This window comes from Cydia pomonella, unplaced genomic scaffold (genome assembly GCF_033807575.1).
Source record: "Cydia pomonella isolate Wapato2018A unplaced genomic scaffold, ilCydPomo1 PGA_scaffold_49, whole genome shotgun sequence".
Classification (NCBI taxonomy): Eukaryota; Metazoa; Arthropoda; class Insecta; order Lepidoptera; family Tortricidae; genus Cydia; species Cydia pomonella.
The window spans coordinates 56,147-74,375 of NW_026907882.1; the positions used below are offsets into that span (position 1 = coordinate 56,147).

An 18,229-nucleotide genomic window follows, 5' to 3' on the forward strand; every position below is an offset into this window, starting at 1 on the left:
GCTTGCCAGAAGAATTCAACATACTAGTGTCCAGCCTTGAAGCGGCTAACCTCAGCGGCACCTTATCAAGTGAGGTGGTCCGGACTAGACTACTTCAAGAAGATCACAGACGAAGCCAAAGTAACACTACAGACAACCTAGCCTTCATGGCTAACAGGAAGAAGAAAAGCAACAATAACTTATGTACTTACTGTCAGAAAAAGGGCCACTCCGCAAGCCGCTGTTTTAAGAAGAAACGAGAAGAAGCAAGGAAAACTGGACAGGAACACACCATGTTTGCTTCTGCAAACTCGGCAACACATTCTAATGAATATGTGCTCGACAGTGGAGCGTCCAGTCACATGGCTGGTGACTTGTCTCTTCTTCATGAAACTAAAAGCAAGAAATGTGTGATCACAGTAGCCAATGGACAGCAACTTAATAGTGAAGTTATTGGTAAGACTTTTATATCACCTGAATTGACTCTAAATAATGTGCTATATGTGCCTAATTTAGCGAAAAATTTAATGTCTGTCAGTGAAATTACAAAAAATGGTTATGTTGTAGTGTTTTCTAATAATTATTGCAATATCTATAGCTCTTGTCAAATCACAGGCAATAAGGTTTTAACTATTAATAAACAAGATGGGCTCTATAAGTTGAAAGTGGATGAGCAAACTCGACCTGACCTCCAATTAGGCAACTCTATGTCCCTGCATGGGCAAGGATCCATGAGTGCCAATGCTGCTGACGCTGTGCCTTACTCTATTATGCATAAGCGTCTTGGTCATTTGAACAAGCAAGGTATGTCGGTATTAGGTGGAGGGAATAAGTGTAGTGTCGTATTTCAGGCTGAAGACGGCATTCCTGCACAGTGCATCGCCTGCCTTACCGGGAAGATGTGTGAAACATCGTTTCCGCGGTCAAGTGCGGGGCGTGCTGCTAACCTTCTGGACCTGGTGCATAGTGACATCGCCGGACCGGTTCATGTACCCAGCTGGGGCGGAGCTCGGTATTTGCTGACATTCACCGACGACAAGTCAAGACGCACCTTTGGCTATCTACTGAAGAACAAGTCTGAGGTGAGTTCTCATTTTGTTAATTTTAAAACCTTAGTAGAAAATCAAACTGGATTGCGTATTAAAGTATTACGTACTGACCAGGGTACTGAATATTGCAATAAAACTTTGTCCGATTACCTTAAAAAGGCAGGAATAATTCACCAAACTACTTGTCCTTATTCTCCTTCTCAAAATGGTGTCAGTGAGAGAGCAAATCGTACGATTTTTGAAAAAGCTCGAGCTATGTTACAGGATTCTCAGTTACCTGATCGCTACTGGGGCGAGGCTGTTATGACGGCCATTTATTTAAAAAATAGGTCGCCTACCAGTGCATTATCGGGTGGAATTCCTGAATGCGAATGGACCGGATCTGATAAGTTAGATCTTAGTCATTTACGTGTTTTTGGCTGTGTAGCATACTCTCATGTGCCTAATCAAAAGAGACGCAAGCTGGATGCTAAGGCAAAACAGCATATTTTTGTAGGATATGGCGAAACGTGTATGGGATATCGCTTAATAGATCCAGTTAACCCTAGAAGGGTTATTTATTCTAGAAGTGTTGTGTTCCTTGAGGACAAATTTATAGGAAACAATCTATTACATGCAAATGCTGAGGCGAAAAGAGCAAATTTTATTATTTTTGATAATTTAATAAATGATAATTTAAAAAATGATAATAGAGGGAATAATACTTGCTGCAATAATATTTTAAACAATAACTGTGATATTAGTGTAGGTAATAATGATTGTGATAATAATCTTAACCCTCTAAACAGCCATGAGGATCATGTAAATTATAATTCACCTAATCGGGACTCTATAACTGTTTCAGAGAAGGCGGCAAGCACACCAGTGCAATCACCCCTGTCTGAGCTGTATCGCACAACTGAAGACGCCACTGAGGATAGCGGCGAGGCTGTGGTGCTGTCTAGCCCTGTCACCTCACCACTGCAACCCTCTGCATCTTCAGATTACGAGCCAATGTTGGCGGAAGTAGAAGAGTCTGCTGTTCCAACCAACTTTAGGCCAGTGCGGAGTACGCGAGGTATATTTCCTGAAAGGTATAATGATTTCCATATTGATTCTCTGATGGCTACAGCAAGTTCATCGCAAGAGCCACTTACTTTCCGCGACGCCATGAATTCACCTGAAAAAGACGAGTGGTATGGTGCCATGGAGGTTGAGTTGGGCTCGATGGTCAAAAATAATGTGTGGGAGTTGGTAGATCGTCCAAAGAATGTTAATATTGTGAAAAACAAATGGGTTTTTAAGAAAAAATACGACTCCACAGGTAATTTAAATAGGTATAAAGCAAGACTTGTTGCATGTGGGTATAGTCAAAAAGAAGGAATAGATTACTCGGATACTTATTCGCCTGTGGTTAGGCATTCCACCCTAAGAATTTTATTTGCAATTGCAAATCAGTTGGATCTGTGCATGGACCATATTGACGTCACCACAGCTTTTCTAAATGGTGAGTTAACTGAAAAAATCTACATGGAGCAGCCAACTGGTTTCCAATCTAATAATAATAAAGTATGTTTGCTTAAAAAATGTATATATGGCTTGAAACAAGCAAGCCGGATGTGGAACATTAAAATACACACATTGCTTGCTAAAAACGGATTCTTGCAAAGTAAATGCGAACCATGTGTGTATGTTAAGAAAAATGAGACTGAGTACATAATTATAGCCTTATTTGTAGATGATTTTTATGTTTTTCACAATAATTGTATCGAGACAGTTACATCATTGCTAAAACAGCACTTTGAAATACGCCATCTTGGTACTTTAAAAAATTGTTTAGGCATGAATGTTACTAAGTACAATAATGTAACTGTTCTAGATCAGCATGATTATATTAAGAGGCTGCTTGAGCGCTACAACATGTCTGAGTGTAAACCAGTGTCAACTCCATTACCTGTAAATTATAAATTAGAAAAGTCCAACAAGCATTTAGATGACAATGTTTATCAGTATAGGCAACTACTAGGCTCGCTTATGTTTTTGTCCGTTTGTACTCGCCCGGACATTTCATACGCGTGTAGCCAGTTAAGTCAATTCAGTACATGTTTTGATGAAAGCCATTGGCGGACTGCAAAGCGGGTATTAAGGTACTTAGCCGGTACTATCAATTATGGCCTTTATTTCGAAAAAGATAAGAACTTTGAAATAAACGCTTTTGCGGACGCTGATTGGGCTAATGACATAACTGACCGCAAGTCGTATACTGGTTTTGTAGTTAAACTTGGTAATTGTGTCATCAACTGGGAAGCCAGAAAACAGCGATGTGTCGCTCTTTCTAGTACAGAAAGTGAGTTTCTTTGTATTTCTGATGTTTGCAAGGACATATGTTTTATTAAGAATTTCTTGTCGGAAATTATTGATAAACAATTTAATGTCAATGTATTCAATGACAATCAAAGTGCACAGAAATTGTTGTTAGTCAAGGAGTATTCCCATAGAAAAACTAAACATATAGACTTGCGGTACCATTTTGTTAAAGATTTGATACATGAAGGGAATATTAGTGTTAAATACTTGTGTACTGATGAAATGATAGCCGATGTGCTTACAAAACCATTGTGTGTGCAAAAGCATCTAAAATTTGTAAAAGGTTTGAAACTAAAATGCATAACTGAAAACTCGCATCCATAGCTGTTGTTACTTGTTATGTTTTAGAGTCACAGTACTAGTTAGATTTCATGTTGTTCAGTATACTTGTTCAATATTCTATCATGTTGTAAGATTATCCAATGTACAGCATAAGGAGGCGTGTTAAAGATTGTGTAATCTATGCCGTACATTAGGGGTAAAAAGATTTTGTATCTGTGGTTTCCTCTTTGTCGCTGCCCTCAGCCCAATGCGTTTGTAAGATTGTGTCGTCCCATTTATTTTAATTATTTTATGTTTTACTCAGCCTTTATAACTTTTACAAACCTCTTTTAATGTAATGTTTTCGATCATATAAAACTAGATATAGTTGTGTGTTAATTTACTACGATTAATACAGACTCATATCATAACTTGGTGTTGCTCATTCGTAATCTCGGTTAGTCCCTCGTCTGCTTCCCGTGTGCTCCTTATATTCCGAACAAATATACAGCTGAAGACTGTAGGAAGACATTAAATAAAATCGAGAACCATTTAAGAGTACTTTCATCACTAGGGGAGAATATAGAGAGCAATTCATTTAGGAGCATTATATTAGACAAATTTCCAGAGAAGGTAATCTACGAACTTAACCTATTATTAGTGTGTAAGGATACTGTTTAGTTTATATAGATATTTTGTCATTATAATACATTTTTCTAGATTAAATAAGCTAACTATAGTATTAAAAGTATTTGTAACGATCGATCACGTGAAGAGTCACGTGATCGATCCCTCCATCTTAAATATTGAACGAGCATTCGGGAGGTGACATTCGAACGATGACAGTCGAACGATGACAGTCGATGCAAATTACAAGTGGTTACGTTGATTGTATTATTAGCAGGTCAGTACGTTTTGTTTTGTTAGAACTCGATACAATATAATTGCTTGTCTGAGCGACAAGCGTACTACTGTCGTGTGGTTAGTTAGATTGGAAGAGGTTATATTCATTGTGCCAAATAAATGTATTTTGATCACACCTACCGTTATTTTAATATTATGGTTAGACCCCTTATATCTCAGAAGTGAGGATAGGCGAGTATTTTAACAAATCACTCGTTTATCCCGCCTGCAAAAGTTAATTAATCGGCCCTGGCACAATGAATACAATTACTGACGCATAACGACTGATGATATTGTTTGTCTATGTTTGACCACTTATTTTGACTAATAATGTTTTTATGTGAGGTTAGTGCTCACACTTAAATAATGTTAGCTTATAAGACGACTAAATAAATAAAAATAGTAAACGAAATAATAAAATATTGTAATGTAATAACATCATAAAACTGAATTAGCTTACGTGAGAAATATTAAACGAGTGCATACGTTAAAATTAAAACGTATGCTTGTCAGGACAAGGTCAGGACAGGTCCTGAGTTGTTAGGACAAAAATAACAGTTACATATTTTACACTAGATAATTACAATTTCCTCCTCCTACTTGCATCGGTTTCCTCATCACTGAAGGTAGTTGCCACTTCGAGGGAACAGTTTCTCTTTGACAATTTACCGCCACCTCCATCTGTCGCCAAATGTAGGGCACCGTGGAGCCCGGATTGGTGGCGTGGAGCGTGGATTAATTTCCAATAAATCCAATAAGTAAAATATAAAACCTAAGGTAATCAACCTTAGTCGTGTGGTTGCATTTTAATTAGAATATTTTCATTTTTACTTCATTATACAATTAATTTCAATTATAACGGTCTGATTTAATAATGTTAATAATAATAATAAAATAATAAAATTCTTTATTGCACACTACATAAAAAACAGATACAGAAATTGATAACATATACACATTGGTAGGTAACAACAGGCGGACTTATCGCTAAACAGCGATCTCTTCCAGACAACCTTCAGATAGTGAGATGGCGAACGAAGCGAAGTTAACGGGTGGTGCAAAAAAAAATAAAAATAAAGAAAAAAGTAGTAAAAATACAATATAATACATATACTACACATATAAAGTTAAGATAGACTACATTATTACTATATACAAAAAAATATGTGTGTTTGTTTTGATTGGTTCGCAATCAGCGACGGAATATATATATAGACAACGCTCTCCATAGAAAATACCAGCCATACTGACACTGACAGCTACCCCTTCACCGTGAATATATCCTTGCAGCTTCGAATTATATTCAATAAACTAATTCCTGCTATTAAACAAAAAGTTGTGATTGATCAATAAAAGTTTTGATTGCCTATAATAAAATTCTATGCGTCAAACCGTTGTTGCGTTACAATATTTTGGCGTTGTCAAATCTTACAATAATTATACTAAGATGGAACCAATTCATATAAATTATTGTTTGACGCGTATTTATTGTCAAGATTAGGCATGTTTATACTTTATAAGTGTATGTCGGTACATACAACATTTGAAACGTAATGTTAAATGTTGGGATGTTACTAGATTCAATTGAACTCTCCGAGATATTTTCAGTACGTGCCATCTGAAATATTATTCTTAACTGAATATAATATTGTTTTGTTTTAAATATAATACATATGAAATAACCAAAAATATAAGTAAGCGTAAGAACAACCTTATCTTCAAGTCCCACTTATCCATTTTCTGTCTGATAGTAATAAATTTCTTTGAAATGTACGCTACAAATTCGCGTGTTTGGCTAGGGAACCAAGTGAATCAACCTGGTGCCTGCCTGTTTAAAGTAACAGCATTTTTGTCCAAAGAATTTTCTGTTCCGGTCAGGGATTGTGTAACCGGTTTTATTTAATACCTGTAAATAAATTCTCAAACTAATACCGCTATAAAAAGAATAGCTATATTCCTATTAGAGGTATTGTTTTGATTTTGCTTTTGTTTTTACCGTTATATATAGACTATTTACAATATTAAATACCTTTATTCAATATCGCCATTCATTGTACTTGAAAGGTAAGATGTCAATCAGACACTACTACTAAATCACAACAAATAGGTCTAATACTGTAACGTCACGTGATAATATTTTGCATAGCTGGCTGAAGTGTAGTAGTAGTACCTAGATTAATATAATTTGCTTCTGAAAGTAAATTATTTAAGTAACGATGTCCTTCATTTTTATTCGCAAAGGAAAAGCCTTGCCATAGTACTAAGTCTGAAATATTCTGACAATTTAGCAATACGCAAAGCGCAACATCTTCGAAGTCACAAATAAAGGAGTGTATTGACATTGACATGTATAACCAGTAATGGTTTTTAAGGGTAAAATGTCAAATACAGATATTGTTGTCTAATGGCAAAATCACTAATAGACATGAGTACCGTTATTGATTATACCTGTAATCAAAGCTTTAGTGATAAAAATTGCGAAATACAACTATAACCGGTTATACCTAATTTAAAACCGGTAGTCAGAATACCGGTAACGATCCTTGGTTCCGGTCCTTTGTGAAACTTGAATAAATAAAACAGGAAGTTTATCGGCAAGAAATTTGCACCGTACTTGATATTTTACATAAGAACAAGTAATTGGAGTTCCTTTAAAGTAAAATGTTGCATAACGCCATCTCATTCTGTCACCCCGTATCAAAGTATGCCCAAAAGGGCATGAGTTATTATGAAACTAATACATATAGCTACGACATTTGGTTTAGCGTATTAGTCTACAACAGTCTGTTAATTTAAATAATTATTTATCATGTTTAGGAATTAAACTTACACAAACCAATTAATCCCATTCTTCTTCTTGTGTTGTATTGAATTGTTGGTACCAATAAACGCACAATAAGGCATTTGATATAGGTTTCTGAATTAATAATTTTGTATGGGCTGACATGTTATGCCACAGAAGGCTGCTGTCGTACTAAAGCTGTCTAATTCCGCCTAGTACAGTCAATTCACTGATTTAAACCTTCACGATTTTTACACATCTTTAACTTATACAAATGGGACTTAATCGCTTAAGTTTTAAATTTACCTCCGACGTTTCAAGGACGGTGTTGTCGGAGAAGACTGGCTAAAGTTGACATCAACATTTACATTAGAAAATCGCGCGAGTTTTTCGAACTACCCGCACAGTCGATTCGTTTTCGGCACAGTAACCGAGGGGTCATTTTTGAGCCCAAGTCAGTCTTTTATAGTTATTCTAGTTCGATGTTCGCAATAAAATGTTTTTTTATTGTACTTTTATTGAAAATATATATTTTTACGTTATGCTTAAAGCTAGATGCGTGATGGTGTGGCAATGATGCAAACTTGCCTATTCTTTTTATTAGTTTTTTTTATTGTTCGAATTCCCTAGGTGAGCTTGAGTTTGCTCGTCTTACATTTATATGAACAAATGGAATAGTTGTTTATTCAAATAGTGATCAAATTATTGGTATAAAGAAAATAAACGATATGATAAATAAATCAATAACGATATGACAAATAATAAATCTATATAATAGATTCATATACATAAATACCTTGTGATGTTAGGATAATTTTAATGTAACATGACGAGGGGAATTAAGATGATTTTTATAAGAAAAATAATGAAACCGTTTTGACGCGGCCTGAGACGTTATTTCAGGCTGCGAAAAACACTAATAATTGATGCAAATTTAGAGTTTTGATATAGTGTAGATATTTCATGCTGCTGAAAATAACTGAAACTTGTTAAAATTTCAAATCACATATATTGTGTAGACATTCATTCATAACGGCCTGAAACGATATTTAAGGCTGCTGATGGCGACTGAAAGTCGTGATAAATTCCAATGTTTTGACATTGCGTAAGGTATCATTAGAAATGGCTTGAAACGATATTTCAGGCTACTGAAAACGACTAAAACTTGATTTAAAATTAATATATTTTTATATAGTGTAGAGTTTTATCAGAAAGGACCTGACATGTCGCTTCCTGAAAACTCTCAGGACTTGATGAAATTTAATAAATTGGCAGGGGTGATATTTCGGGCTGTTACAGCTTGTTGGAAATGCTAATATTATAGTTTTAATGGTATTGGAAATGAATAATAAAACTTAACTGAAATCAAGGTATCCTGTCGGCTGATAGAGCTCTTTTAAAAGAACAACGTGTTTTCTACCTAATCATATTTTAAGCATATGTTGCAAAATGCCGCATCGTAATGTTTTTGTAAGGACGATTAAAAATTTGAATGAACAATGATATTATCCGAACAAATCTAAGTTTCAGTGATGGACGCAAATGACGATAAGGTCAGCAATAATGGGCGCAGAGAGAAGCGCAGCTCCGATCATAATGTCGTGGAAGTGGACGTTAACGAATGTGAGATTCGGGAACGTCCAACGCCTAAATCATCTGCCATGCCAAGTGAGGGAGCGGAAGGGAGCCTGAAAGGTAGGCAAAGCCGCAAACACTTGCTGCATGATGAAGAGTATGATTGCGAGTTACGGTGTGAGAGAGCGCCACGTTCACGAACACCAAATGTGGGTCCAGACATGTTCCGATCAGTTGAAGCATGTCGCCATAGACGCACGGGCGCGCAAGAAATTGCGGATGGTAGTGGAGTTCCTCTTATGAAGACAACTAGCATAATTATAAGCATCCGCGACATCATGTAAGTCCAATACGGTATGGACGCATGGAGAGAAAGAGGCACTATGTTTATAGTAGTAGTTCTGATGACGACTATCGTGTAACCTCTAAACATAAAAGGTTGTACTCTCACTCTCCATGCGTCGATCGTGTCGTGGATAGTAAGTAGACTACCTGAATGAATCTGGTGAAAATACTATAAGTAAATTTCTAATCATCGTAAAGATGTTGAAGAGATGAAAATTCTCGAGTTCGATCCAATATCGAAAGATCAAACCATTCCTACATGGCTTACAAAAGTAGAGGAGTGTGCTGAGACTTACGGGTGGGCAGAGAAAGAGATTATACATTTCACGCTTCTGAAACTTACAGGTCTTGCTAAATGTTGGTACCAGGGTCTCAGCACTAACCTATACACGTGGTCAGAGTGGAAAAGGAAGCTTGTAGAATTATTTCCAAGTCGTGATGATTACACGGAAGTTTTAATAACTATGCTGTCCAAGAAAGCTCGATATGGAGATTCACTTCAGCACTATTACTATGATAAACTTAATTAATTATTATTTTATTATTATCTTTATTTGTCTTGGGTGTTAAGTTAGTAAAAGTAAAATAAAAAATAAATAAAAACATACGATGATATTGGGACGACGACACTGAAAGTCCAAATGGAATGGGTCCGAGTAATCATCATGGCTAGTTAGCATGGCTAATAGTCTAGGATATAGGTAATTTAGATTAATTGATGTTTTTTGTGAATATTGCACTATTGTTATAAAATAAATGCTTTCGATTAGGCTTTGTAGACGTTAATAAATTAAATTATAATTCAAATTAAGTTATGTGAGCTGTATACTTTATGAAACTGCTAGCTTAACAGTCTAGGCGTGATTCATTTATTTAGTATAGATTTCATGTTGACACTTGGAGAGACAGTACAACTCCAAATCTTATTAGTATTAGTACTCTGACATTGGGGACCTTTTACATCTCCAGATTTAATGTATTATTTACCATAGAGACAATATGTCTCTGTTTTACTGTAGTCATTATTTATTTTAAGATAATTATAATGTAATGTTTACCTAGGTATTGGCCGTTGTATTTGTAAATGTTGTTATATTTTTTTCATGTCACTACATGATGTTACTATAAATGTTGTATTGACTTGTAAAAGAGTCCTTGAGGTCTACTTGCAGATTTACTTTTAGAATTTTGAAATTCGTATTGCTTAGTTAAAATACTTTATTTTGTAATATACTGATATGAAATGAGTAAATCTAAAATGTAACCTAATGGTAAATGTAGGTGAGCAAAGGGACTTGCTCTAGCAGGATGGCCGAGCTGTAAGGATACTGTTTAGTTTATATAGATATTTTGTCATTATAATACATTTTTCTAGATTAAATAAGCTAACTATAGTATTAAAAGTATTTGTAACGATCGATCACGTGAAGAGTCACGTGATCGATCCCTCCATCTTAAATATTGAACGAGCATTCGGGAGGTGACATTCGAACGATGACAGTCGAACGATGACAGTCGATGCAAATTACAAGTGGTTACGTTGATTGTATTATTAGCAGGTCAGTACGTTTTGTTTTGTTAGAACTCGATACAATATAATTGCTTGTCTGAGCGACAAGCGTACTACTGTCGTGTGGTTAGTTAGATTGGAAGAGGTTATATTCATTGTGCCAAATAAATGTATTTTGATCACACCTACCGTTCTTTTAATATTATGGTTAGACCCCTTATAAGTGGATGACCAAACAATAGCGGGGATCAGAAATACATTAAACAAAATTGTGGTGGCATTGGAGAAGTCTAAGACTAATCCACCGCTACAAAAGGACCATACTGCCACCACAGATGCCTTCATTTCAATAGAAAACAGACCTCGATACCACAGAGGGAAAAGGATACACACACAGACAACATCCCTTCACAAAATGGATAACACACCCAGGAACAACAATAGGAAAAGACCAGCTAAGTCTAATACTGACAGAGAAATGAAGAAACCCAAGTTGAGTTGCATATTTTGCTTGGGACCGCACTTTAATGATACATGCCCATCTTATAAGACACCTGATGACAGAAAGAAGAAACTATCAAACCGATGTTTTATGTGCTTAAAGTTAGGGCATCGTGCACATGAATGCAGGAGACATAAGAAATGCTATCACTGCAAGGGCCACCACAACCGAGCCCTATGCCCAAAGAGAGAACCAGGTAAGAGTGAACCACACCATGCTGTTACGCTGAACTCAACTGGCCATTGTTTTAAGCGGAAATCTTTTTTACAGACTGCAACAGCGCAGGTGGTTCACAAAACCAAGACCCTAAATTGTAGACTCCTTCTTGACTCCGGTAGTTCAAGAAGCTATATTACCACGGACTTGGCAAAACACCTGGATTTGACATCAGCAAATGTAGACTATTTACTAATATTTATTTTTGGAACCGACAAGCCTAATGAGACTTTGAGTCCTTGCACAGATATTACTATCAAGACAAAAAGAGGAGTAGAAAAAAGTATCCATGTGAATGTTGTTCCTCGCATTACTGATAGGATACCAATTCAAGAGATTCCTAAAATAGATATTGTGGATATACCAGCAGATAGTTACTCAAAGAATCAATCAGTAAACATGCTCATTGGTAACGATTACTACTTCTCCTTTATCAGGAATAACAAGATACAGATTGACACCGATCTTTACCTAATAGATACAGATTTCGGATGGATCATGTCTGGACACCATGATAAGGACAATCAAGAGAATGATAACATCTTAGCAGTTGTTACCTACTACCAAAACAATGTAGGATGTAAGTGTTACACAGAACCTGACCTCCCTTTAAGACAATCGGATTTAAAGTTCCTTTGGAGTTTAGAGAACATAGGAATAACTGACTCAGTAAAGGGTACTAGAGAGGAAGAGGCAGTTAGAAACTTTAATGACACTGTCAAGTATCAAGAAGGTCGTTACTATGTAAAATGGCCATGGACAACATACCCACCACATGTACCTACTAACTACGGGTTAGCATACGGAAGACTCAAGGGATTAGTACAGCGATTGGATAAGCCCACACTGCAAGAATATAATGAAATATTGATGGAACAACTTAAGGCCGAGATAATAGAAGTTGTTCAAGTGGATTCAGATGTTCGAAACCAGTCTGTGCCTCCAATTAACTACCTGCCACATCATATAGTAAAACAGAGTACCAAGCGCGGTCGTATAGTATATGACGGTTCAGCAAGGTTAAAGGATCAGCAAAGCCTTAACGAGTGCTTGTATAAAGGACCTTGTATGCTTCAAGACCTGACGTCTCTGCTCCTGAATTTTAGAATACATAAAATAGGTATAATTGCAGATGTTGAAAAGGCCTTTTTGCAAATTGGTCTACAGGAAGAAGACAGGGAAGTGACAAGATTCTTATGGCTAAAGGACATCAACAAACCACTATCCGATGAAAACATACTACACCTAAGATTTTGCAGAGTGCCTTTCGGAATTATTTCCAGCCCTTTCTTACTGACGGCAACTATACGTTACCACATTTCTCAAAAGGATAGCATGCTACTCAAGAAGGTAGCAAATAAGTGTTATGTTGATAATTTGGTGACTGGCACAGACACTTTAGAAGAAGCTGTCCAACTATATGATGAATCCAAGAAGGCATTCGAAGAGCTCTCTATGAACCTAAGAGATTGGACATCAAATGATAAAGCTTTCAGTCGAAAAGTACCACAAAAATATAGAGCTAAAGAGTCAGACAAAATCAAAGTCTTAGGGTTGCTGTGGAATAAAGAGCAAGATGTACTTACTTTGAACATAAATAAAGAAGTGTTTACTGATAGATCAACAGACAAAGTTACAAAAAGGGAAGTTTTAAGTATATTAGCATCATTATATGATCCTTGCGGTATAGTCTCTCCACTACTTATGCCAATAAAACTGTTTCTTCAGGAATTATGGAGAAAAGACTATAAATGGGATTCACCAGTATCGCAGGAGCTGTTACTAAAGTGGAAGAAAATTGAGAAGAACCTAAGTGATATAAAAGAAGTTGAAGTACCACGATATGTTGAGGCAAATGTCAATAAAGGATCTGAAAATGAGTTACATTGCTTTGCAGATGCAGCTAAAGACTCATACGCAGCTGTTGTATACTTACGGTCAAGTGACGGCTCCAACATTAAGACATCATTTTTATTGTCAAAAAATAGAGTTGCTCCATTGGATAAGAAAATGAAAGATGGTAAGAAAACTGAAAGAAAAATGACTATTCCACAATTAGAACTACTCGGCTGTGTTATTGGAAACCGCTTACTGACATACATAAAAGAGACTATAGAACTCCCCATTACTAGACAATACCTGTGGACAGACAGTTTCGTGGCTCTCAACTGGATTCACTCGAATAAGCTTTTACCACCATTCATAGCCAACAGAACAGAAGAAATAAAGCGAAATGTTGGCTTAGAAACATACTATGTAAATACTAAAGAGAATCCAGCTGATATTGCAACGCGACCTGAACTTTGGATTCAAAAGAAGAGTGTATGGCTAGAAGGACCAGCCTTCTTGTCCAAAGAAAAGAGTAAATGGCCAAAAGATATTCATCTTAAAAGCCATCAAGAAGTAGCATCTTTTCCTGCAGTATTAGAGGGTCCGAAGGATCAATCTTCAGATATTGATATACCTTTGGAATCGGTTAATGATAATGAACAAAGGTCTGACCAGAATGAAGTAACATCTCAGGTTAAAGAAATAAAAAACCTACAACAAAGATTCTTTCCAGATGAAATAAAAGGCAAACGGACAGACCTCAGTAGAAATCTTGGGCTATTTACAGATGTTGACGGATTGTTGAGATGCAAAGGACGAATGATGCATGCTAATTGGTCATATGACATGAGGTATCCAGTTCTTTTGCCTAGGGACTGCGAATTCACAAAGAAAGTAGTAAAAGAAATACATGAGAAGAATTACCATGTAGGAGCACCTCATACTCTCGACTTAGTTCGCCAGCAATACTGGATTCCAAAAGGAAGACCGGTTGTGGAGAAAATACTAAGGAAATGTACTCAATGTGTAAAGCACGGTGGAGGCCCGTACCCACTACCTCCAACACCGGCTTTACCAGCAGAACGTGCGAATTATAGCACACCATTCACTTATACCGGACTTGATTATTTTGGACCTGTCTATGTGGCAACTGAAAATGGACAGCAAAAGAGATGGATTTGTCTTATGACTTGTTTAGCTGTAAGAGCAATACATTTGGAAGTTGTTAAGAATTTGACTGCAGATGAGTGTATTATGGCACTGAGAAGATTTATGTCAACAAGAGGAGTACCAGTAGCCATAGTCTCGGACAATGCACTATACTTCAAATTGAGCTCTGAAATCCTGAAGAGTGACTACTGCATCAAGAATAACATCAAATGGAAATTTATTCCCCAATTAGCGCCATGGCATGGTGCATTTTATGAAAGATTAGTGGGGTTAGTGAAGCATTGTATGAAGAGAACTTTGGAGAAACTGCTACTGAATGACACACAACTTCTTACTGTCATTAAGGAGATTGAGGCTGTTGTTAACAGTCGGCCTTTGACACGAGTAGGTCCTGACATGGATATAGTTCTGAGACCATGTGACTTTCTATCTCTAGGACGTTGTCTAAACTTGGAGATATCAGAGAGTTATAGACCTGACCAAGATGACACTCGGGCGAAACAGAACTTGTTAGACAGTTGGAAAAGAGGTCAGAACATGTTGAAGCACTTCAAGAACATGTTTATAAATCAATACTTGACAAGCCTAAGAGAAAGGTACCAACATAGTCATAAACAACCAAGGGTGAAATCACACAAGGAACCGAGTGTTGGAGATCTAGTTCAGATAAAGGGCGAATCTAAAAATAGAAACACCTGGAGGGTTGGCAAAATCGTCCAACTAATAAGAGGTTCCGATGGATACTGTAGAGTGGCTCAAGTTCAAGTAGGAGGAAGTATTTTCACAAGGTCTATCGGGCACCTGTATCCCTTAGAATTGGAAGAGCCACCTTCGGCACCAGTAGAGACGATTGAGACGGTAGAGCCTCAGCCAAGCGTTATAGACACTATACAAAACGAACTTGGTACTACTGATATAGATGAGATGCTAGAAGAGACTGAGCAAAGAGAAATCTCGACAGAAAGTCAAGGAAGTGCAGATATAGTTTCTAATCATGACACAGAAGAGAGAGAGAGTAACACAGAAAATTCTGAGGAGAGGATGTCAACTACATCACAACAACCAGAAGAGGATAGTTTAAAGACTTCTCATCCAACCGATATCATTAGTGATGTACCCGATATAGAGACGCAAGAAGAGAGTCAACCACAAGAGGTGACGAGGCGAGCTGCGGCTATTCGAGCACGAGAAAAGATCGCACAATGGACTCGTCAGCTTTTCGCCTTTTTGTAAATCAGCCTCGTAGCTGGGAGTGTCGCGAATCCACGCGATTCCTAATAAGCGTAAGTAACAAACAACCTTTATATGATTATTGTATGTTGGCAATCCTGGGTAGATAAAAATGGCGGGCGAGAACAAACTTGACATTCTAATTTACAGAGTTATGGAAGAACACATGATGAAGGATTTGAATAGAGATGTAGTAGAAGTTAATTAGTTTGAAGATTGTGTGAGTGCTGTAAGCCAGAGAGATAATGTGTTAAGCCAGAAGGATCCCCCTGGTGAGTGCTTATGATTATTATAATGAGCGAAATATGTTGTGAGGTTAAGTAAGAGTAAAATCATGGTGGCAAGGGAAGGTCTATTGGGGAAGGTGGTAGGACCTCCAGGGACCTGCGGGTCCCACATAAGACGATGAGAGTAGAGAAACCGTGATGGCAATGAGTCGGATCCATTAAGAGGGGATTCACCACTATGAGTGGCTCTCGATCTGACTCATGGTGCCATCTACGGCTCTCATCTATAGTACTTAGTAAGCTCATGAAAGCTATTAACCTCTCAGCGTAAGTCACTCAAGTTCTTGTCGCACATTTAGATATTAAGGTAAAATATAAACTATATCATATATACATCATATGACAATTTATTATCTAATTGAGTTTGATGTGGCGACACAGTCCACGTGTACCTAAATGAGTAACTAGCTAGAACCAGGCGGCGCGAACAACCACGACGTCAACACTTCAAAAGTTTGTCGTGACACTCTTGCGACCCCAGGCTGCCTTCCTCTAGGATTCTAAGTCTGCTAGTCCATTGATACTTAGCATGAACGAATCATCTTTTAGCTTGAACAGGGGATGAATCTGCTTCGGAGAACCTTTGTTTCGTGAGGGCACGATATATAGATTTATGTTTTCCATTTACCTAGTTAATGACGATTTCATTTTCACTGTGCTCATAGGGGATAAAGTTGTCCCGTAGTTTCTTTTAGTAAAGTGATCGCTGGTTTTTATTAACAAATAGCCACAATGGATGGAGTGCCGGGTGTTGACTGTTGACTAAAGAATGGTTTCAAGACTAATTCTTCATTAGCTGCACACTTCCACGTTAGTTTACTGCAATATAAGCTAACAGTATTACATTTTAAATATTATCATCGAGCAAAATAACAAAAACAAACATTCTTGACCCGACTTCGCCATTTTTAAGACAGGTTTTCATAATTTGACGTATCAAATTATCTGTCAAAATTGACAAGTATGCTCCACGCCCAATCACGTATAAGAGCTTTCGAGAAGTCACTTAGATCTCTAAACCATCTCTTATTGATGTCTTATTGAAATAAGACCGGAATCAAAGTTAACGTCAATTTTGACATATCGTTTAGTTATCGATCTTTTCAATCTCTTTCCAAGAACTAACGCATCTCTAAATCATTGTTCGAATCGGGCCCATATCTAGTTTAGTTTTATTTGTTATTTTTTTGAGACATTTCATTTCTATATCGTAAAATGGAACACATTAATTAGCGACAGTAGGTAGGGTACTTTTTTCGAATATTTTTTGACGTTTATAAAAGCCAGTGGAAGGTAGATCGATTTCGATAGCTGCTCTTGGCCGTATACGCAAGCTCGTGCGTCGTGAAAAATAAGAAATACCTAAAAACTGTCGATTTGTGTGCTCGAAACCCTCACTGGAGCCACTACAGCATCAGCTCGCCAATGGAGAGTGTCGGTACCGACAAAGCGATTCGTCGTGCAGAGACCGGGTGAGTTGGCTTTCGAGCTATTTGCTTTCACTGGCATAGATTGTTAAATTTCTCGTTGTCTAAAACAATTTCCCTATTCGAGGGCGATTGTACATTTGTTCCTTCGACCGCGGATCCTCCTCAAACTGAGAACAGCTAACCTGTCTCGGGGCCAGGAGTGACGTTTGAACCTCTTTCGTTTCGTTAAAACTGTCGCTAATTTCGTTTCGTTGTCGTTGCCTATAATCCTATAGAAATACAGTTATTTTATCACATTATATTAAAATATCGAATTTTAACCGATCGAATTGATGATGCAATTATATTATACGGCCAAATTAAGTAGGCATTGAATTTGGTATTGACACCGTTGGGAATGGAACACTTCTAAAATTAGTCGGATAATATTTGCACCGCGTGCCATTTCTGATTACGTAATATAATTGACCTATATACAACAGTGTTGATTTGGGGACTTTAAGAATAGCGATAATTAGATATTGTTATTTTGTAAAGTGAATATAATGCCTAGACAAATATAATTTACACAATAGTACAAGTACATATATGAAAAATTTGTAATATTTTACCCGCGTATTTAGTCCATACAAATATCGTGCATTATTATTGAATAATGTTCACAGATAGATGTCCATTAATATTCACATAGATCACATAGTTAATCCTTATCAATAACTTGCTACTTCTGCTAAATATTTAAATACTTACGTTACGTACTCATAATCGGCACAAAATATTCGCGAGCTTATCTACAATCCATTAAGGTCTATTT

General features: G+C 36.9%; 1 protein-coding gene across 2 annotated transcripts; it reads left to right on the forward strand.

Annotated features, from left to right (window-relative positions):
• The first annotated feature begins 9,789 nt into the window (after positions 1–9,789).
• On the forward strand, positions 9,790–16,365 carry LOC133534082 (uncharacterized). Of its 2 annotated transcripts, XM_061873171.1 has the most exons (3): positions 9,790–11,448; positions 11,523–15,751; positions 15,849–16,365. In XM_061873171.1, exons 1-2 carry the CDS (start codon positions 11,371–11,373, stop codon positions 15,699–15,701), a joined length of 4,257 nt encoding a protein of 1,418 aa, XP_061729155.1. In that variant the 5' UTR covers positions 9,790–11,370; the 3' UTR covers positions 15,702–15,751; positions 15,849–16,365. The 2 variants fall into 2 exon arrangements, with proteins under 2 accessions (XP_061729155.1, XP_061729154.1); XM_061873170.1 differs by having other exon boundaries at positions 9,790–15,751.
• The last annotated feature ends 1,864 nt before the right edge of the window (positions 16,366–18,229 follow it).

What these genes read in the sequence shown, in the direction of transcription:
- LOC133534082 (XM_061873170.1), top strand. Translation starts at nt 11,166, where the DNA reads ATGGATAACACACCCAGGAACAACAATAGGAAAAGACCAGCTAAGTCT.